This window comes from Felis catus, chromosome C2 (assembly GCF_018350175.1).
Source record: "Felis catus isolate Fca126 chromosome C2, F.catus_Fca126_mat1.0, whole genome shotgun sequence".
Lineage (NCBI taxonomy): Eukaryota > Metazoa > Chordata > Mammalia > Carnivora > Felidae > Felis > Felis catus.
In genome coordinates, this window is record NC_058376.1 from 93,376,274 (window position 1) to 93,400,052 (window position 23,779).

Here is a 23,779-nt window from a genome sequence, read left to right on the forward strand (position 1 = left end):
AGACCACCACTGTCACCACTGAGTGCGTAAAATCAAAAAGAGCAGAGAACTTACTGCCTTGCCCCACTCCTTTACTTCCCAGGGTAGGCCAGGTATATTTGTTGAATGTACGAAGTAATGGATACAAGTAATGAAGATGTTTAAGTTTATCCCAAAGTGGTCTCATTTTTTAAAACCCTGAGATTTACAGACGAAGCACTGAGACTTATAGTGGTTTCTTTGTTCCTTCTTGGTTTCTATGTCTTAGTGTATTGCTTCAGGAAAGCTGTACTGCACTAGGAGGCAGGAGAAAGAAACGTCGGTTCCATCACTTACAAACCAGAGGACTATGAGCAAGCTGCTCTAGGCCTGGAGAGTTTCGTCTATAAAACTGAGCTTGTTACTACTGCTGAAAATGGAAGGATGAGTCAGATGTGGGGGGAGGGAGGGTTGTTGTGGTTTGTCATCAGCTCTGAGAACTATGATTTTATGAACACAATCAAAATCCAGGAAGAAAACATTAAAGTCTGAGAGGTAAAACTTTGAATTATTTTGCAGATTACCTGAAAGTAAATTATAGTAATTCAGTAGTCAGTTCGGTCCATATCTCTGGGATTATTTCTAATCACCCATAAAGATTTGGCTTCTAACCTTATACACATACATTCACCCACAAACATATATATCTCTTTCTGTTTAGAGCTATGTGCTTAACCAGTAACTACAGAAAAAAAAAAAAAAGATACAAAACCTTTATCTCAAACTCGAATGCTTGAAACGCTATTGAAGTGTTCTCCTTATATAAATGTTTTTTTCCAACTGTGAACAAGAAACCAATTTTCTCCTAATAATCTCATTATCAGTCCCAAATTTATGACTATTTCACTTCTTTGGATCAGATTAAATTTAAAAGACTATATTAAGATGTAAAATTGTATGTACCAGATGTTTTAAGGATGTTTAAGTTTCAATAAGATTGGATAAAGTTGTGCTCTTACCAGCTCCTTAAACAGTTCTTCCCAAAGGTTTCCTTCTGGATTTCCAGTTGAATTTTGCTGGTGAAGTTCTTTGCCCCATTCTATATCCACCCTCTCCCACACTGGAAATCGGGATTCAAATGCTTTTTCTGTTACTATTGACCCACTGGAAGAATTTTTTCAGGTGGCATTTCCCCACTTATTCATTTACATTAGTATAGACTCCTGGATTTTATTCATTTATTTACAATCCATTAATTATTTATTTTGATGCTAAAATTACCCAGCTATTGGGAGATCCTTCAGGCTGTCCCTTGTGTCCTTTTGACCAATTCCATAATTTTTGAGCACTTCCGTATCTTCCAGCACAACAGATTCATCTTCTATTTTACCTGCCCCAGCCTTGGAATCACCCTTTTCTCCAAAGAGCCAGCAGAGTCGTGGTTCTTTTCACTGGAGAATGAGATTTGGAAATCAAGACTTGGATGCTAGATATACTACTGGCTTGTCATTGAGCTACGGGAATTTATTATCCTTTTTCACCACGTATCCATTGCAAGTCTGGCTCGGGAAGACCGTGGATTTTTATTCCCTTTCTCAGTCTCTCCATTTTGAGTCAGAATGGCCCACGTACTTTGCACCCACACAGAGACTCATCCCATTGAAACTATTCCCGGTTTCAGTTTGGGATCCTTCTGGAGGGAGGCCTTAGTCACAGGCGTGCAATACAGACCTGTGTCCTCCAGAGTCCGCTGTGCTTCGCCCAGCTCAGCCCCCGAGCTTTCTCAAACCTGAAGCGTCTGCAACACTTTGCAAGGACACCGAAGACAGGGCACGTCAGCGCTCCGACTTCCTCCTTACGCCGCCTCTGATTGGCTGCTGGGCGTATAAGAAACGGTGAATGAGCGGCTGACCCTTGCAGAAACTTGCTGGAGGTCTCCGGGTGGCGTATACCTTTCCTCCCTCGTCCATCCGCGGGCAAGCCGAGCCGGGGGAGGATGAGGTCGTCCTGTGTCCTGCTCACCGCCCTGGTGGCGCTGGCCGCCTATTACATCTACATCCCCCTGCCCAGCTCCGTGTCCGATCCCTGGAAGCTGATGCTGCTGGACGCGACTTTCCGGAGCGCACAGCAAGTGGTGAGATGCAGCCCAGCGCTAATTCTCTCTCCCTCTTAAGCAATATTTGGAGGGGGAAGCAAGATTTCCGGACCGCGTCCCACGAGAACGCTTATTTTTCTAACGCATTTAGGCGATCGATTTTTAAGGTGGTTCAGTCGGGCTTTTTTTCAGGGTGTCGCATTTGCCTCCTTGCTAGCAGCGGGCTAGATCTGTCTTCTCTTCTGCGTTGGTGATCGAGAAGGTGAAGTTCTTGAATCGAATTTGACAACTGTTTAACCCTTCGTCTGTCCTAAGCGCCCCCCTTCCTTCTTGGTTTGCAACGTCAAAAAAAAAAAAAAAAAAAAAAAACCACCTTACAGCATTTTAGAAGCCACCCTTCCCCCCATTTTCATTCTTCCGTAGGGGCCAGGAGAGAGTGAGCTAAATATTTTAGGAAGGCTGGCGGGGGGGCAGTCTCTGATTCCTGGTAATGCAGCCACCTTAAAAGCAGAAGCCGGCACGGGCGGCCTCCCAACATCCTCGGACCGTGGAGCTCTCCGTTCCCGGGGGCTCCAGGCAGGGCTAGTCTAAGCACCTGAGTAACCGCAGGGATCTCCCGTTTCATGCGTGGGGCTTATCAGCTCAGCCCACGGAGGAGGCCAGGAGGCCTGGCAGCCTGGTTAGAGGAGAGGCGGTGGAGGGGGGCGGCAGCATGATGCACTTTTCTGCCTGCCCTGCGGCATTTATTTTATGTCCTCGGCTGTCAAGGAGACAATCTTTACCCGAGCCAGGATACTCCTGCTTTTACCCTGGTGGGTGACATTTCTGTCTCTTGTATCATGGGGATGCATCTCTTCCCCATAGACAGTAAAATAGAACTGGAGTTTATTCTATAGTAAGAGGCATTCGTTTTAGTGGCAGAGAATCTGAAATCTGAACTCCAATCCGCAAGGCTGGGCCTTATTATTCTAACCCTCCTCAATCGCAGGTTATTTTTATAAGCTCCTTTTTTTTTCAGGAGTGACAAAACAAAGAGAAAAAAAATCGTGATTTTTCCTAGAGGGCTGATGTTCCTTTTCCCCTGTCTGTTCTGTGTGTAGGATCACGGAGTCTCTGAGGCTTTGTCCTATCAAAAAGCCCCTTAAGCAGGGTATGGTAGCACCTTCCTACTAGGGATTTGTTTTTCTTAAATCCAGCCATGTTTTCAATCCCAAAGTCCCCTGTTGTCCCTTAGGGATGGTCTATGAAGTTACAGACCCCCTCCTTCCCTCCTGCTTACTGACATGGTGAAAGAGTGACCATCCCCTTCTCTAGCGTTTGTTTCAAGAAAGGCAATCTTCTTGTAGCAAGCCCTACGGTCCCTCTCTTCCTTCAGAAATTCTGTAATTTGGGAGTGATATCCTTTTAAGGTTTTGGGGTACAATGGCATTTACCCTGGATGGGTTATAATGGCCTTCAACAATAAGAATAATGACTAGTAAGAATAAGAAAAACATGAAAAATGGCTATATTGCCTGCAGAGATAGTTGGTTTTCAGGTCATCAAAGAAGTCTTCCTCATCATATGTAATTTGGGAAAAGCCAGGTTTGGAGAAAAGCCTTTCTTCCCTAACTATAGGCTGTCAACCCATCAAGGGCAAGGCCTTTGGGCCCTATGGTCCTCTAGCTAGAATGTGCCCTCAGCTGGTGTTTGGGAGTGATAATGAATGTAAAGCCAGGTCACAAGATAAATGAGGTAACCAAGTATCCTCACCTGACACTGTGGCTTGGGAGTCAGTTTGCACAGAAGTGGCTCTCCTCACTTTTCTTCTAAATTGTGAAATATTAGAAAGATCATTCAGACCACACGGAAGCACATTCTACCCAATAAAGCATTTTACCAATGTCACTCCACATCATCCTGAGGACAAGGCAATGTGACTTAACACATTGTGAGTAAGAGCAGGACAGGTAGAGTCCTGCCTCCCTGAGTCCCGTTCCAGCCAGGCTACTTGCTGGCAGCGAGGCCAGGCAATTACTAACCTTACTAGTCCTCAGTTTTCCCTGTAAAATGGGGTTAATATCTACCTTACAAGGTTGCTGTGAGGTTTAGTAATGCATTTAAATGCCTGGACCTTGTAGTTATTCTTCTAAGAGTTGTTCCAAAGGTCCACTATGGATTATGAAGATCTGTTGGATTGCCCAACTTTGTTCAAATGGTAAAACAAATGTAAACTGGACATGACTTATCTCATTGAAATGTGGAGAGCTACCACTAGATTGCATGGCATGAAGTTTGTTACCCAGACAATTTTAGTCAGAGCTGACTTGCTCAATTACAAAAGCAACTGAAGCTACTTCAGAAGTGAAGCTTGGCCTCTTGGCCTACTTCTTAACACCGTAGGCTCGCGCCCAGCATCAAGAAATACGAATGCTGCTTTTATTCTGTGTCATTGGCAAACACTTCACCCTTTCATGCCAATTCTTCCCTCCTTTACCCTGTGCAGGTGAGTCAGATTATTGAGATTATGTTCATTGTGCTTTTTTTCCTGGGGGGTCCTCCAATATTACCTAAGAAGAAGGTACTGGAGATCTTTCTCTAAAGTCCTCTCAAACACAGATGCTGCATTAGCATCACCTAGGGAGCTTTAAAAATCCTGATGCTTGGGGGCACCTGGGTGGCTCAGTCGGTTAAGCTTCCGACTTCGGCTCAGGTCATGATCTCCTGGTTTGTGAGTTTGAGCCCCACGCCCCGCGTTGAGCTTTGGGCTGACAGCTTGAAGCCTGCTTCAGATTCTGTCTCCCTCTCTCTCTGACCCTCCCCCCGCCCCACCACTTGCCTGCTCACTCATGTGCGCGCTCTCTCTCTCTCTCTCAAGAATAAATAAACATTAAAATTTGTTTTTAAAAATCCTGATGCTTAAGTCCTATCCTATGCCTATACCAGATTTACTCGGAGGTAAATTCCAGGCATCAGTTTTAAAAGCTCCCCAGGTGATTTCAATATGCAGTAAAATTTGAGAACAATGCTCTTTAAGGTAAATAAAATGCATTACAGATGTAGGCAATATGTATTCCTTAAACTGAACACATGTTGCTGGGGATGGGCCCTTTTACATTAGCATGGATTAGCTTATCAGATTAGTTGGTTGACACTTTGGCTGTAAGAATCTAAAGGGGATAAAATACTAGCTAGGCAAATTTCAGGGTTATAGCAAAGCCTTCATAAGATGTGAGCAGAACAGCACACAAAAAAGGTCTGGGAAAGGCAGAGGAGAGAGAGGTGTAGATGAAGATTGGTCAGCCAGAGACTAGAGGGACAAAAGTAGGGAGTTGGGCAGGTTCTGGAGGCTGATCTCAGAATGCTGTGCAAGAAAAGATTTTTTAAAAATAGTAATCCCAACACAGGTGAAGATCCTGAGAAGCTCACACTGCTGAGTTTGGCAATATTCATTGAAAGCAGTAGAAGCATGTTTATTCTTTGACCCAACAATCCCTCAGTATGAATTTATTTTTTGTATTTTATTTCTTTATTTAAAGAGAGGGGAAGTCTGCGCACACGGGAGTACATGGGGGATTGACAGAGAGAGAGGGAGAGAGACCAAATCCCAAGCAGCCTCCATGCTGTCAGCGCAGCTGGACTTGGGGCTCAATCTCATGAACTGGGAGATTATGACCTGAGCCGAGGTTAAGAGTTGGATGTTCAACCAACTGAGCCACCCGGTGGGTGCCCCAGTATGAATTTAAGTACTCAGTGATATAGGCAAGGCTCTAGCTGTGGAGATGGAAACATTTTACAGAGTCAAGAACCTTGCTCAACTAGTCAAAAAGTACTGCTGTTTTATGAGAAATATGGGGGAACATTCAGCAATCTAGGTTTCTTTCTTCCTTTTTTTTTTGCAGCATTATTTAAAAGAATGAAAGCAAGTAATATTAGAGATTACATAATTATGGTACACATAATTTGGAATACTATACATTCAAAACCTTTAGGTTATAAAATAATGTTTAATGACTTACAGAAGATTTGTACTGTATGTTAAGTGGGAAAACGCAACAAAACAGCATATATGCATGCCATTATCCCGCTTAAAATATTTATATCCCAAAACCTATAGTTATGTATATCTATTTGTCTATCTATACTTAGAGAAAAAGTAGAAGGATCTAATTTAAAATGTAATTTTTTTCTAGGCCATAAGGTTATAGCTTCAATTTTCATATCTGTATATTCTAGTTTTTCTACAATGAACATGTAGTAATAAACGATTTAAAAAAATTTTTGTAGATTTCCTACTTCTAAAGTGGAATTGATGTGTACACAATGCCAATGTGATTAATATTTTAGTAATTGTTCTATAAGAACATCAGATTTCTTGACAAGCGTCCTGGATCCCCTGACACAGCTGTCACAGCGCCATGCTTCATGCTCAATTAGATGTGACACAGATCAAAAGACCACTATGTGAGGTGTTAGGGAGATGCCAAAATGACCTAAAAGAACCTACAGCCTGGTGGAATGGAGAAGACATGTTACTATACAGGTATTAAAAAGGTAAGAGCTGATAGGCATTACTGAAGAGGCACAGTTCCAGAAGCTCATAGGAGGGAGGGGTTATACGCTGTTTAGAGGAGGGGCCAAAGGCAATAAGGAATCTTAAGGGAGTTCAGAGCAGGGGTGTGACTTGGCTTACCTTGATCATCTCCCAGCTTACTAGTTCTACTGTGTATCTTTTTGATGACATAATGTAAAAGATTGTTGAAATTGGCATATTTGCTGAATGTTCCCCCTATTTCTTATGGATGTCAGTGCTTTCGAACAAGTTGAGCAAGGTTTTTCATCTTGTAAAATGCCCCCAAACATCAAAATGCAACATGTCTCCTCCTGGATGTTCTGTGCATGATGCATGTGCCTTCAGGCTGTGTGAGGGTGGTTTAAATGACAGCTGCACTGTCATGCCGTGAAGAACTCCAACTTGTTAACCTTTTTCATAACCATTCATGAACTGGGACTTTTACTAATGGCTGGCAAATTTAATGTGAGAACATTGTAAATATTTAAGTTTTGTCTGCCATTTTCTAGACTTGTTGTGATACATATTTATTCATGTAAATTAGAGATTTCACCAAGCTCAATAGTTTTTAGTTGACTTGATGGAATTTTTGTAAACACATGGCAGCAGAAAGGCTCTAAATAGCTTTAGGGGCAATATTTAATCGGTATTAATCCTGACAGGTGAGCAATCTGAGTCGGGCTACATAGGCGACACCTTCTGATGGATCCAATCAAACGTTAAGGTCAGATTGACTCAGCTACCAGGTTTGTTAGATAATGCCTAATTTACAGTTTTCCTTGTTATTTTTCTGAGAATCCTACAAATATAGCCCTGAGCACAGGAATGTTATTGTATTTTAGTGGGACCTTCTGTTTCTAACATGTGGCTTGAGCTTGATCTAAAGACATTTTTGTGAGGTGTGGAAGTGCAGTAACCGTTCTTAACCAGTATGTTTTTTTTTTTTTTTTTTTTTAATGTTTGTTTTTGAGAGAGAGAGAGTGCATGAGCAGGGGAGGTGCAAAGAGAGGGGGACAGAGGATCTAAGAGGGTTCGGGTTCCATGCGCTAACAGCAGGGAGCCTGATCTGGGGCTCAAACTCCTGAACCTTGGGATTACAACATGAACCAAAGTCAGACACTCAACTGACTGAGCCACCCAGGCTCCCCTTAACCAGTCTGTTAATACACAATTACATCTTTTAAAATAATGAGTATATATTATTGCCAAATGAACTGATGTGGGAAATGTGTATTACTTATTTTCTCCATTTTATGTTTATAAAGAATTAAGAAATGTAATTGAATTTCCAAGTGGCAAACCCAGCTATATTCTAACTGATTTGTGTCATATTATGAAATTTTCACAATCTACCTTTCAGTATTGCAAAATAAACTTAAAATACTACCATTTGGAAGTCATCACTCATATAAGAAAAATTGACCAAACACCAACTGGCAAAACAAAAATGAAAGACACATGCCTGATCTTGAGGAGTTTCCAGTGGGGTGAAGGGGAGATAAGCCTATGGACAGTTACAGAGTAGCACTTGAATGACAGAGTTCTGACAGAGGCTTTATGGGTTGCTGCAAGAGCCTTAGAAAGGACCTGTAATATGCACCCGGTCATCGGGCATTGAGGATTGTTACCCTTTCACACGGGCATCTAATCTGAGTCATCAAGGTTAAGTGTTTACACTAAAAATATACAGTAACCTCTATTAAGCATATAGTGAGCATTCACCCTGTGCCAGATACTGTGCTATGTGCTTGGCATGCAATTCATTTAGTCCATGCTAGGATTCTTTGAGGTGCGTGTTCTTATTTTCCTTATCTTACAAAGGAGGAAACTGAAATGCAAAGAAAAGTAAATTGCTCAAGCTGACACAATTTATGAGAGGTAGAATCACGATTCAACTCCTGCCTGTCTCACTCTGAACTCTAGAGTTTAACCATTGTACGAGCTTGCCTTTCTACAGGACCTTAGTGAAGGAGGTGGGGTAGGAGAACAGGAGGGAGAAAGAAGGGGCATTCCAGTCAGAAGGGACATTCCGGTGGAAGAGGATGATAGAGCCAAGGAACTAAAAGTTGCTTAGACCTCAGAGCGGTAAGGCTGGAAGGAAGCACAGGCCAGATAATGAAGGGCTCTGTGGGCCAAGCAAGGAGCCACTGAAAGGTTTTTCACAGGGAAACCCCATAATCAAGCCCGTGTTCTAGAACAGTCTTTTCTCAGTAGCAGTGTAGAGACACTGGAGTTTAAGGAAGCAGGCGAAGGAGACAGTCCACTTAGAAAGCAATCCAGGTGAGAGGTGGGAGCCTGAACTAATAAAGCCAGGCTGGCTGGCAGTGCCGCTGAAGCAGATTTGCTGATGAAGGGATTGTATGGGGCAAAGGAGAGAAAGGAGCCAAAGGTAGCTCCTGGCACAGACTCTAGAGAACTTGGGTGAATGGTGGTGGTGATCCTGATTTAGGGGAAGGAGCAGATCTGAAAGTGAAGATAATAGATGTTGGACCTTGTTTTGAGGTGTCCGTGGGACTAGTCCAAGGACAGCTTTTCACGAATAGCTTACAGCAACAAGACCAGAGCCCAAGAGGGAGAGAGAGCTGGGCTGGAGATACACATTTGGGAGCGGTTGGTGAATGGGTGTTAGTGGAACTAGTGGGAAAGGATGTGCATAGGGTGAGAGTAAGATTGTGTGATCCTTCTGGGGACACCCGAAGGGGACACCAGTGACAACATAGGAAGAGGAAGCCAGCCCTAAGAGAAATGAGATCCTGACGAACATAATTTTTCGTTATTTTACATTTATATAGCAGTCTAGATTTTTTTATTTTTAAATTTTTTTAATGTTGATTTATTTTTGAGAGCGAGAGAATGGGGTGCGGGTGGGCAGAGAGAGATGGAGACAGAGAATCTGAGGCAGGCTTCGGGCTCTGAGCTGTCAGCATAGAACCCAACACAGGGCTTGAACCCACGATCCGCAAGATCATGACCTGAGCTGAAGTCGGATGCTTAACTGGCCGAGCCACCCAGGTGCCCCAGCAGTCTAGATTTTATAAAGGTTCCATCTATCTCACTTTTGCCCTCAAAATCTGTATTTTGTTTTGTTTTGTTTTTTTTTTTTTTCTAAAGTAGGGTCTATGCCCAGTATGGGGTTTGAAATCACAGCCCCAAGATCAAGAGTCACATGTTCTACCCACTGAACCAGCACAGGTGCCTCACCCCTCATTTTATTTTTATAATAAGTAACTGGCTGGCATGAATTCCGCTTATCAAGTGAGGAAACTGAGGCTCAGAAAGGGTCAGTGACATCCCCAAGAGCACATGATTAGTTCAACAGAGACTGGAGTCACATGTCCTGGGCTCCTATTTTGACACTCTCACAGCTGAGCCAGGCTGACCTGAAAACAAAGTCCTCTGTGGTGGATTTCTCCTTTTTGCCTCTGGTTCTGTCTCTGTGACCAACGCCTACCTGTGGGAATGCTCGTGATAACTTGATGCTAGTTGACTGTATCCTGACCTTTTTTTGAACTCCCACAGTTAAATTAATCTACAGTAGTGTCTCCCAATCTTGTTCTCATGCCCTAGACTTGATTATGTTTGTAGAAGTATTCCAGAGGAAACTGGGGGGAATAAGGAGGAAATCGGTCTGTATGGGCTTGAATGCTAGAACTCAAAAGATTTATATAAGAAATTTAAAAATGATTCTCAAGCAGAATATGAACTCTGATAAATTTTGAATGGCTATGAAAAATGGTTTTGCTTTTACTTCTATGAAACACTTAAATATCAATGTTGCATGGCCCGTGGTCCACCTGTAATCCGTTTGTGTCACACCTGTTGGGAAACTCTCCTCTCTGCAGTTTGTAGCTATTTAAATACAAGTTTACTATTATTGCTATTAAACACAGATAGTCCCCAAGTTACATATATCTAGGTAATCCTATAACTTATTGTCAAAACCAGGACATTTTTGAGAGTGCTAGAGGCTGCTATTAATAATCATGCTTGGACAACGGTTTTGAATCAGAATTATTCCCAGACAAATCTGGACAGATGCTCCGTCTACATTTATTTGGCTTGTCAACATTCATCATAATCAAGTCAAAGTTGTAGAATGATTCCTGGACTCCCTGTTCTGCTCAAATCTGACTGTTAACCCTCCAGTGGATCTCACCACTACCACCCCCCCCCCATCCCTTCCCTCACCCCTGGACTCCTGTCCCCTGCAATAGTCGCAGAATAAAAGTACTACATTCCTTAATGGGCACATAGAGCCTGCCACAGCCTGTCCCACACTGCTGAATCCAGTCTCCCTGTTCCCATGACCGTCTGCATGTTTGTATCTGACAACTTTCTTCCTGTTACTTCTGCCTCTCATGCCCTCCCACATGCAGACTTTGGCTAACATTCCACTCATCTTTCAACACCTACTCAGAAATTGTCTCTTTTAGAAACTTTACCTTTTTCCCCAGTCTGCCTTAATCTCTCTTGGTGATTAAGATTCCTTTACACTCTGCTAGCATTTGTGTGTGTGTGTGTGTGTGTGTGTGTGTGTGTGTGTGTGTGTGTGTGTGGCCCCTGTATGTTTCTTTCCTTAGGTTCCTGTCTCTTTATGTACAAGCTCCCCCCCCCCCCCATATTCTAGGCTTTCTCAGCTATCACAGACACAATTTCCTTCCTATCTGTTTTAGCGTTTGTTTGTGGTTGGAAGATCATTCATTATAGAAAAACAGGAATTCTTGGTTCTGCTTTCTTTCAGTCTTCTGTGACATCATTTGTCCGAAAGGGCAGACTTAATGCTTTTATGTGCCTGTGACCCTGAACTTACCCCAGGACAGTTTTTTGTTGTCCTTTGCAACATTTTTTTTTCTTTTTTGCAAGCCTCACTGTTTTCTGGGTTTCTAACTTCCTCATGCTATTTTTGCAGATTTATGCTTGTTTTTGAATTTGTAATGAATTTATCTGCTTGTTTCTAACAACACTTTAGGCCGTCTCCTTAATAGATCACTGGTGGATTCCCACATTCATTTGATATCGTTCTACCTTTCCGTTTTCCTCTTGAATGGATAATTGATAAATATTTCATGGAAAATTGATTTCACTGACCGTCTTCTGCACTGCCTGTCCCATAATATCATCCCTGCCCTGGGACTCAAATTACCTTTGCTTTGTTCTGAAGTCTGCTTTTCTAAAATGCAGGATGTTTATCTCATTATTCCTAGTTTATGCCTCAGTTCTAATGCCTCACTCTGTCCCAGGGTTACAGTTCCTTTCATTTCATGGCATTGTTCTTCCCTCTTAGTGAGGAGCAAGTCCACAGTAGCAATAATCCCTGCTTCCTTGACTTGCTTAGTAAGGCAAATCAATTCTGCTTGTAGAAAATGATCTGCTTTTAATAGAAAAGATTACTGTCAGATATGTGTGTAATAATGGATCTGTTTGGGGCACCTGGATGGCTCAGTCGGTTGAGCGTCCAACTCTTAATTTTGGCTCAAGTCATGATCTCATAGTTCATGGGTTTGAGCCCCATGTCACACTCTGTGCTGAGAGTGCTGAGCTTGCTTGGGATTCTCTCTCTCCCTTTCTCTCAGTCCCTCCTCCCCTCTAACAAACAAACAAACAAATATTAAAAAAAAAATAATGGATCTGTTTACTGAGTTATAAATACAACCAATAGCAAAGTTAAATAACTGATGGGGGAGGCTGGCTGTGAACAGGTCTGAGGAGGCTCCATAGCCCTTTCAACTATATTCCACAGCTTCCTATTATGATTGTTCAGTCTTCTCCCCTTCAATCCCCTGCACTCTGAAATGTTTTGTATTAGTTGTATGATCCACATTACGAAAGCATCACACAGGGATGTATTGTGTATTTACAAATTTTAGTCCTGGAGGATTTTATGTATTTTGCATTTACAATTTTAGTCCTGGGGATGCCTGGCTGGCTCAGTCAGAGGAGCATGTGACTCTTGACCTCAAGGTTGTGAGTTCAAGCCCAATGTTGGGTATAGAGATTGCTTAAGAATAACATCATAGATAAAGAAAGAATGAATGAATGAATAAAATTTAGTCCTGGAGGATTTAACCTGAAGAAGTTCCATGGTTAAATAAACTGGGGAATGATGAGTTAAATAGAGTTAACTTGGATTTCTTTTTTAATTGTAAGACATTTCAGAATCCCTGCCATACTAACATGTGTTTTGAATCTTAATGAGAAAATATATAGTGAGTCCCAAACTTAACTATAGATCCTTCCTTCTTTACAAAAAACTTCATGATACTGATGGTGTGTTTACCAAATTTGGGGGAAATTTTTCATAGTGCTTAAGTGATTTGAGAATCAGGGAGATCTGTGTTCAAATCCAGACTCTGAGCTCTACTGGCTGTGTGACCTATTTAACATATTTAACCTAGGAGTTTGTTTCTTGATCATGTAAATGGTCATGATACTTAACCCATAATGATGTTATGAAGATTGCCTGAGGTTATATGTATAAAGTTTTATTGTTTGTCATCATTATCACACATAAGTTAATATGTAAAGGACTTGCAACAGTACCTGACATAAGAAATCTATGTAGTCCATATCTGATTTTGACAGTTGTCTACAGTTGTCTACAGTATACGCCAGCAGTAACATGCTGTTTTGTATTCTTTTGTTTTTACCGTTATTCTTGTCAATCTGTTGCTGTTCTTACTAGCAGACTGGCTCTATACAGGTATAGCTCTTTTTTTTAAAAAAAATTTTTTTTCAACGTTTATTTATTTTTGGGACAGAGAGAGACAGAGCATGAACGGGGGAGGGGCAGAGAGAGAGGGAGACACAGAATCGGAAACAGGCTCCAGGCTCTGAGCCATCAGCCCAGAGCCTGACGCGGGGCTCGAATTCACGGACTGCGAGATTGTGACCTGGCTGAAGTTGGACGCTTAACCGACTGCGCCACCCAGGCACCCCAATACAGGTATAGCTCTTTTTAATTGAACTTCTGTTGGCTTTGGCTATTGGATTTAAATCCTGGCATTAGCACTAACTAGTTTTGAAACTAGTTGGGCAAGTTACTTGAACTCAGTTTTCTTATCTATAAAAGTGGGATAATGATAGTGCTTCCCTCAAAGCTTGATATGGACTAGATGTGACTACATATATACAATTCTTGGCACAGTGCTTGGTATAAAGCTAGAACTAAAAACTTCTTATGGTTAAAGTATTGGAGTCCATGGCCTTAGTTTGCTGGTGTTCTACCTGAGTAGATCTATGAATCCTCATCATCATAGCTAACTCCTACACTTTACATACATAATAACTCAATCTTTAAAACAATCCTGTAAGATAAGTACTATTATTCCTATACTGTAAATGAAGCAACTGAGGCACAGAGGGGTTAAATATCTTGCCCAAGTCACACACCCAGAGCCAAACCTCTAATTCAGGGATTCTGGCTTTAAAGTTAGTGCTCTAAAAGCCAAAGAAACTGAATGTCTCTTAGGCCTCCACTGTCTTATATTAAAGATCTCCACTGGAGTTCATCAAGGTATCAATTCATTTTAGAATATGATGTCACCTGGAAAGAGTTCCTTAGACTTCAGGTACCTAAGGTACAGTTAGTGACATGACATTTTGTTGTATAAATTAAAGTCCTTTATTTGAATTCTGTCCCAATGGTGGACCATCTTGCCACGCTGTGAAATGGTGAAGTACTTGCAAGTAGGGCTGATATTTTTCTCAACAGAGGGCTTTGGATTTGCTCAAATGATTGCCATCTGTTGGGCCTAGAGATCTGGTCTATACCTATGGAAAAGATGACTTTGACTTCTGAAGTTATTAAAGGCAGGTATCTTCAGCTGACCACCGTAACAGAAGAAATTCACAATGGCTTCTATCATTCATTAACAACCATATATTGGGCACTTATAGCAATTCACAAAAAAACAGCACTTGGCCTTCCTAGTGCTACAATCACATGCCAAAAATATGTGGCAAGTAATTATATAAAAGAAAATGTGAATATTGAGAAATTTTTTGGCATGTCAAAGGTGATTGAAATCCTGTGAAGACATGGAATCCTCTAAGGAAACGACGTTGGATGAGAAGAGAGTAGTTTTAGATCCGAGAAGATGTGGTACCAACAAAGGGGACAGAGCAGTCAGGGAACAAAGAAATACGGAGGGTGGGGGGGAGGTGGGGGGAAGTAGAGTCAAAGAAACCAGCAGAGAGCAGTACCAGGAAAGGGTAGTCAACTGTGTTGAATTTCCCTAAGAGATGGAGGGACGTGAGGATGGAATGGAGTTCCTCAACCCTGTATCCTGGTGGACTCTTCAAAGTATCAGCCACAAAATCTATTCCCAAGCAGCTGTGGAGTTTACATTTCAGGGTCTCAACCTGTAGCCTGATTTTTAGAATGATTTCAAGGATGTCTGCCAAAACTAATGTTTTGATTGGTGATGCTCATCGTATTGAGCCATCATTTCTGACAGGAAGTAGCCAAAATAAATTTTACAGCTTGTGATTAAAACCTGAGATGGAGGTTACTGATGGATATTACTGAGGTACTAAATCTCTCTCTCTATACATATACATGCATATATATACATATATGTATATGTATACATACATATATACATATGTATATGTATATGTGTATGTATACATATATATGTATATATGCATATATATGCATGTATATGTATATATATGTATATGTATATGTGTGTATATATACACATATACCTGTATATAGTATATTTTATTATATATACATATATAGTATATATACACTTACATATACTTATATATTATATATATAATATACATTTATTACATTATATTATTGTATATTATATATTTGTATATTTTTTTTCAACGTTTTTTTATTTATTTTTGGGACAGAGAGAGACAGAGCATGAACGGGGGAGGGGCCGAGAGAGAGAGACACACAGAATCGGAAACAGGCTCCAGGCTCTGAGCCATCAGCCCAGAGCCCGACGTGGGGCTGGAACCCATGGACTGCGAGATCGTGACCTGGCTGAAGTCGGACGCTTAACCGACTGCGCCACCCAGGCGCCCCTATATTTGTATATTATATATACACATTTAAATGTAATAAAATATACTATATATTTGTATATGTATACATATTTATATATAGTATATTTTTTTTATTTTTAAACTAATTTTCTTTTTTTTTTTTTTAATTAATGCTTATTTATTTTTGAGAGACAGAGACTGAGCACTATCAGGGGAGGGGCAGAGAGAGAGGGAGACAGAGTCAGAAGCAGTCTCCAGTCCTTGAGCTGTCAGCACAGAGCCTGACACAGGGCTCAAACTCACGAACCGCATGATCATGACCTGAGCCAAAGTCAGACACCCAACTGACTGCGTGCAGGTGCCCCATTTAGTACATTTTAAAATGTGTATTTAAAAAATTTTTAATTTTTTAATGTTTATTTTTTTGAGAGAGACAGAGAGTGAGTAGGGGAGGGGCAGAGAGAGAGAGGGAGGCTCAGAACCCTAAGCAGGCTCTAGGCTCTGAGCTGTCAGTACAGAGCCTGACGCAAAGGTTGAACTTGTGAACTGTGAGATCATGACCTGAGACAAAGTTGGATGCTTAACCGACTGAGCCATCCAGGCGCCCCTGTATTAAAAAATTCTTTAAAAGGGGGGAAAAAGTAAAATGGTTAATTTTCCCAAATAGCTAATTTTAAATTTATGTTGGTTAATTTATCTATGTGGAAACATATCTTAAAATTTGGACTTTTATAGGCTAAGTAGCTTTTTCTTTTTTAAAAAAATTTTTATTTCATATATATTTTTAATTTACACCCAAGTTAGTTAGCATATAGTGCAACAATGATTTCAGGAGTAGATTCCTTAATGCCCCTTACCCATTTAGCCCATCCCACCTCCCACAACCCCTCCAGTAACCCTCTGTTTGTTCTCCATATTTAAGAGTCTCTTATGTTTTGTCCCCCTCCCTGTTTTTATATTTTTGCTTCCCTTCCCTTGTGTTCATCTGTTCTGTGTCTTAAAGTCCTCATATGAGTGAACAAAGTAGCTTTTTCTATCTGCTTCACAATGAGGTTCACATCAGATGAATATTCAACTTTCTCCTTGTAGATTGAAGCCTATTAATTCTGTGGTTAACAGTATACCATGTAAATGCACACACTATACTTTTGTCAAGAACAGTGGGCCAGTATTTTATAGGACACACCATATGCTGTATTTGAGCCTTAGTTAGCAGCTCTTACTGCTAGCTAGCTTACCTTAGAAGCTCTTACTGATCCAAACCAATAACTTGATAGTTGAATTTCCTCACCTAGCAAATCCAAATTGGCGTAACTCTGCAAATTAAATGAAGACATTTTGGATGAAAACAGAAACATTGTTATTGGTCATGTCTACAGAAGGAAGCTGAGTGGTGTGATTTTTCAGTTACTCTAAAAACAACAAGATTTCCCTACTCCATAAAAGCATATTTGGGGGCAAATCCTAGAACGTTAACTGCTTCAAAAGTTGGACTTTCATTTGGGTGTTGTCAGTGGTTAAACGTCTTTATGCCATTCCCCCTGCCACCCACTTTTGAGTCTGAAAGCAAGCATATGAAGAACAACACCAGACAGGGGGAGGTAAGGGCATTGCAGGGAAAGAGCAGGTGCACAGTTCTGAGGTGAGATAGCATGGCAGCTACAGGGCGTTCCTTCTATGGAGTCCCTGTAAGGTATATATAAGAAGTTTGAAGGAGGTGTTTATGTAACTTCTATAATTTATGTAGAACTATTTAATTTAATTTAATGTTTATGTAATTTATGTAGAACTAGGCCCAGTCTTGTGTTAAGATATATTCCGCTGTTTTAATTATGCTAACTCCAAGTCAGCTAATAGAATTATGAAAACATATAACAAAAGTGTGAGTTTTCAAGAATAAGTATGGCTTAGTGAGAAAAGCTTCAAACTACTTACTAAAAATATTCTCTGTGACAAACCTGTAGAATAGCTTTTAAATTTGGGCAGCCAAATATATAATTTGATTGAAAAATTGTTTGTTACTGTTATGTGGATTTAGTAGTTTTTTGTTTTTCCATCTTAAACAAAAACTTCTTTAAGTCAGTCTTCCTTGTTGTGTCCCCAGTGCACTGCTTCAGAAAAGTCATTCTTTGTTTAAAGTTTAAAACACTGCAGTTGTTGACAGCTATGGTGCCTTACTTGAGACAAAAGCTTCTTGCACGCACATCAAAGGGGGTGGGTCTATGCTTAGGGACCTCTTGCTTGAACCACCCAGTCTAGTTGCTGTCCTTCCCTATTTCCCTGTCCTGCTCCACCCTGTTCTTTCCCTCCGCAGAACATATGCTATTGGGAATTGTCTTTTATTTATTTATGTATTTATTTATTTTTAAAAATTTACATCCAAATTAGCATATAGTGCAACAGTGATTTCAGGAGTAGATTCCTTAGTGCCCCTTACCCGTTTAGCCCATCCCCCCTCCCACAGCCCCTCCAGTAATCCTGCTTGTTCTCCATATCTAAGAGTCTTTTATGTTTTGTCCCCTCCCTGTTTTTATATTATTTTTGCTTCCCTTCCCTTATGTTCATCTGTTTTGTATCTTAAAGTCCTCATATGAGTGAAGTCGTATGATATTTGTCTTTCTCTGACTAATTTCACTTAGCATAATACCCTCCAGTTCCCATCCACATAGTTGCAAATGGCAAGATTTCATTCTTTTTTTTTTATTTCATTCTTTTTTTACATTTATTTATTTTTTTGAGAGACATAGAGAGACAGAGCACAAGTTGGGGAGGGGCAGAGAGAGAAGGAGACACAGAATCCGAAGCAGGCTCCAGGCTCCGAGCTGTCAGCACAGAGCCTGATGCAGGGCTCGAACTCCTGAACCGTGAGGTCATGACCTGAGCCGAAGTTGGACGCTTAACCGACTGAGCTACCCAGGCGCCCCCTAAAAAATTTTTTTACATGTATTTATTTTTGAGAGACAGAGCACAAGTGGGAGAGGGGCAGAGAGAGAATGAGACACAGAATCCGAAGCAAGCTCCAGGCTCTGAGCTGTCAGCACGGAGGCTGATGCTGGAGCTTGAACCCACAAACCATGAGATCACGACCTGAGCTGAAGTCAGACACTCAACGTACTGAGCCACCCAGGTGCCCCAAGATTTCATTCTTTTTGATTGCTGAGTAATAGTCCATTGTATGTATATGTACCACATCCATTCATCTGTCAATGGATGGGAATTGTCTGTTGAATTACTTCCTTTTTAAAAATTTTTAAGTTTATTTATTTTGAGAGAGAGAGAGAGAAAGCATGAGCAGAAGAGGGTCAGAGAGAGAGAGGAGAGAGCAAGAATCCTAAGCAAGCTTCTACTGCCAGCATGCAGCTCAGTATGAGTCTCAAACTCACAGACCATGAGATCATGACCTGAGCTGAAGGCAGATGCTTAACCAACTGAGCCACCCAAGCACCCTGTTTAATTACTCCTAAGTAATTTGTCTTCCTAAGTAATTGTGTCTTCCTGGCCAGCTGGAAGCTCTGTGAGGGGAGGGAGCATGTCTGTGGGTGTCATCACCATGCACCCAACTCGTAAAAGCACCTGGCACGAAGTAAACACTCACATATTTGTTGAGCAAATCCATGATAGCTTTTACTGTAAAGAGGTGTGGTAAAGATGTCCTGACAAGAAGTTTTCCCCATATACTCCACTTCTCAAATAAGGCATCATCAGTAGGATCAGCACCAAAATGTGCTTGCTTTTCTCCCAGATTCCTGTTCCTCTCCATGAAGAGCCCAAGTAGAAAAATGATAGGGGGCAGGTAAGCTGCCTGCTCTTTCAGAAAGCATGAACTTGGGGCGCCTGGGTGGCTCAGTCAGTTAAGCGTCCGACTTTGGCTCAGGTCATGATCTCACGGTCCGTGAGTTCGAGCCCCGCGTCGGGCTCTGTGCTGACAGCTCAGAGACTGGAGCCTGCTTTGGATTCTGTGTCTCCCTCTCTCTCTGCCCCTCCCCTGTTCATGTTCTCTCTCTGTCTCAAAAATAAATAAACGTTAAAAAAAAATTTTAAAAAAAGCATGAACTTAAAAGCAACAATGAAGAGAAACATAATCTACACTATGTTAATCTGTTCACAATTATATTGAGCACTAGTGTTGTACCAGACAGTATACCAGTCCTAGGGGAACAAAAGGGAAGGAGGTAGATGTTATATTATCACTATCCATTTCCACAGGTATCAAAAGTAGAAGCTTGAACTAAGAACTGGAGAGCTCAAAGGGAAGAGTGTCTGAGGAGTGAGTAGGGCAGGGTGCCGTAGAGGAGACGGCATTTGAGATGCATACTGAAGGATGAACAGGAGTTTGATTGTGAGAGGAAGAGGGAGAAATTCCAATAGCAGATGGAACCCTGCAGGTTAGCCTTCTGTAACTTTGAGGACGGTATATATAGTATGTGGGCGAGATAGGTTGTACCTGTGAAAGTGTGTCCAGGGAAGTAGTATGTAGTAATAGGAGTAGATAAAAGGTATGTTTGTACAGTAGGTGGATATCAGGAGATGGAGAATGTTCTTTAAGCTGTCTAATCCCTAGCTGTTACAGCTGCTTTAAAAATTTTTTCCCATAGAAGCATAATTCCTTGAACAAATTACAGGACTGAATTATTTTTTATATACCATAAGAGGTGTAGAATTATGCTATGGAAAACGCAGAACATAGAAAAACTTGACTACAGTCTCACCTTAACACAGCCACCACTCGCTTTTTGTTATATTTCCTTTCAGTCTCTCCTTTTGTGTATATGTTGGCTTACTTTTGTTGGATGCTATCACACTGTATATACAGTTTTATGCACAACTTACTTTACTTATCATTTACCAGAAGGGTTTGTCGCATTATCGCTGCATAATATTCCCTTCCCTTTGGAATGGATGTATCAAAGAGCAGGTGCCAGTTTTAACCTAACTGTTCCCCTGTTGCCAGATATTTAGACTATTTAGTTACTTGCTATTATAAATAATGTTACTGTGAACATGTTTGAATACATAATCTTTTTGTTTTTAGGGTTTTTCCTTGAGTGATTGCCCCCAGTTGGAACTACCATATCAAAGGGTGTAAATATTTTACAGGCCTTATTTCCCATTTCCAAGTTATTTTCCTGTACGTGATTAATAGCAGTGTGAGAGAATGCCAGTTGTGCTGTGCCCTTACCAGCACGGACAGTTGTCCAGTGGATCATTGAGCAACACAGGTTTGAACTGCGCAGCTCTACTTACACGTGGATCTTTTTTTCAGTACAGTACATAAATGTATTTTAACTCAGCCTCAGGGAAAGAAGACTTGTGTTTATTAAGAGTCTATAAAGGAGTGAGCGAAAGTCTCTGGAAGCAGTTTTAAAGAAATACGTTAGTCAGTGGTAGCCACGTTGGATCATACATATGAACTTCCTGCTTCTTTGCAAGGGTGAAGTCATTTACTTGCTCTAGAAATTGCTTTGGTTTTCAGTTTGTGAGGATTGCCAACCTCCACCCCTGCTTGTGTTGTAGGGCACTGCGCATCCAGAGTACCTCCGAGCATTTAACACATCTGTCAGCCTCAAGGAGAAGGACCGGTGACCCTTAGCATAGTACCGGGCACCTATTATTATAACACCCAGTTACAAATAGCCCACCTCCCAGCATCCTTGGAGGTGATGGTAGTGAAGGAGACAGTACTTAGGCAGCTTGGACTTTCTTTCATACTTACACTACATCATATTATTTTATGGTCTCTTTAACATATTTTCCTTTTGTCTTCTAACTTTAACCCAGTTTATTATCTCAGAAAAATGAATCTTTATCCCCTATTTCTTTTGTAATCCCCAAGCAGTGATACCTTAATTACTTCTGACAAGGAGACTATACTCAAATCAAGGATAAGGAAATCTTTATGCTTTAAAGGGAAAATAAATTTTATTTATTTATTTTTTGCTTTGAAGGGAAAAGAAATTTTAAAAAGAAACAAGTGCATCAGCCTCTGCAGTCCTTAGAGAGCCCATAAATCCCATTCAGATTCTCCATAATTGCCATATCCATTATCATTGCTCTCAGATTGTCCATAATTCCCGGGTCCGTTATCATTGTTCTCTAAACTGCTTCTATGCATCATTGCAATTTAAAATGCAAAAGAAACAAAATCCCAAAATCAAACATTTCTAATTTTATGTCTCGGTTTTAGTTATCACTATCCAGGTGTGGGGGTAGAACACTGTCAATTAGGCATCTTATTTGTGTGGAAAAAAACGTGTTCTGACTTTTAGTCCACCAGCTTGAGAGTCAGACTGATCTGCAGATGTTATCTTTGGTCCACATTATATATTAAGTATTTTTAGATTCATTGCCAACACCTAAAATTCAAGATCTTTCACACAACAATCCGGGCTTCCTACTTCCCTTGAAACGTCAGATCATCTGGCAACACTAGGCCAGACTTTCCATATCCCACAATCACCTAGGGGCAGCACAGCTTCTTCTTTATTTGGGGCCTTGTTTCTTCAGTTTGCCACAAACCTACCACTCCCCTGACAGAGTACAACCTACTTTACTCATTTGCATTAGCTGTTCTGGCCCCTGAAGACATGAGTTTAAGACTTAAGTTCTACTACGTAGAAGTCGGTTAACTGAGGACCCAGCACAGTCCTCTGGTCTGCTTAGATGCAGGATCAAGCTGAAGTAAGATCAAGCATAGGAACACTGCGTGACATTTATGGTCTATTCTAGGGCAAATGGTTGGGTACTAGTTATGCTGAAGACCAGACAGAATTGGAGCCAGTAGAGGAGAAATAATACTTAGAAAGTAGTCCCTGCCTGGGACTCGGATCTGGATTGGAGCCCTGGCTCTGGCCCCCAAATAGAAGGAGATTGTAAATCATTCGAATTCAGTTTAAGTTTTGATTTATAAAATAGGACTGGACTAGGTAAGGCAGTCCCAAACCACTTTTAAGGGATGTTAATAGATGTGAGGAGGTTAAAGAGTAAGCGGAGTTAAATAAATTTCTCTCACTTCCGAGACTTGTCAGGGTCTTAACGAGTGTTGTGCCTTGTGAATCTCTGAGAGAAGAATGAATATGCTGCATTTCCCAGGTTATTTAATCACAGCATCACCAAACCCTTCATTCTTTGTTCTCTGTGCAAATTATCTCCTCAAGCTGCTTGCTGTTTTACAAAACTCAGCTTGGGGAAAGCTAATGTTAGCCCAACATTCTAATATTCTAAGTAAAAAGGCAGCAAAACCCTAGAAAGCCAGAGATGTCAAAGACAGCTCAGGATCAGGTCGACGGACACAGCTGAAAAGATTGCAGATCATGAGGATTTAGGAAGATGCTGTTGAAACGTGGATACTCCTGATCTCCGTTCAGGAGGCAGATGGAACAATAAAGTGGGAGGGTGGCATTAAACGAACAAAAGTAAGTAGACTTATGCAATTTCGCTATGAAGGGGAAGACAGAAAAGTTAGTGTCTCAGAAACTTTTTGAGGTGAATTGGAACTTTTTTAATAGAGATGTAGTGAAAAAACTTGTAGCTGGTAATCCACTGACCTGGATGGTTGGGGGTTTGTCTCCCCATCTCTCTGGGCATCCATTTCCTCAGTTTTCCAAAAAAAGAGAGTATATAGGTAGGCCCTTTAGGTTTTAAAATTGCACTTTTATTTGTATCCCGTATAAGTCAGTAAAGATTGAGTCCTTCAGAAAGGGATTTGGTGAGGAAAGATGTATGAACAAATGAGAGCTGAGACCCAGATTAGAGAGAATTAGGTCAAGAGAGGTGCTTTACAAGCTCCTGGGGGATGGATCTTTAATGGTCCTCTGTGAAACTGAGTTCCAACTACTGGGATTTCTCTACAGAATTGCACATAGACTAGACAGTATTTGGTTGACTTCTTATGTTAACATGGCTTAACTTTCCAATGAAACCCACCAGACATCAGAACTAGATTGAGTTATCATTAATTGTCCTAAGAAGTTGATTTATTTGATTGGCTTTCCCAGATTTATAGTTTTTTGTTTGTTTGTTTGTTTTGTTTTGTTCTGGTTAATAGAGTACCTGAATAATCACACTTTGGTGCTCCGTTTCCAATTTTGTTTGCAGTCTTCTGACATTTTCTAGATTTGATGTTCTTGGTAAAACTAGTTTTAGTAATCTTAGGAGACCCAGTAACGCAT

At 41.0% G+C, this 23,779-nt stretch overlaps 1 protein-coding gene across 1 annotated transcript in view; it reads left to right on the forward strand.

Moving 5' to 3' along the window:
* Positions 1 to 1,546: 1,546 nt before the first annotated feature.
* The window catches only part of NCEH1 (neutral cholesterol ester hydrolase 1), a 59,045-nt gene continuing 36,812 nt past the window's right edge, over positions 1,547 to 23,779 (forward strand). Inside the window, exon 1 of the mRNA XM_003991902.6 lies at positions 1,547 to 2,092. Within this exon, the coding sequence (XP_003991951.1) occupies positions 1,955 to 2,092 (138 nt within the window). The 5' untranslated portion in view covers positions 1,547 to 1,954. The remainder of the gene's footprint in view (positions 2,093 to 23,779) is intronic.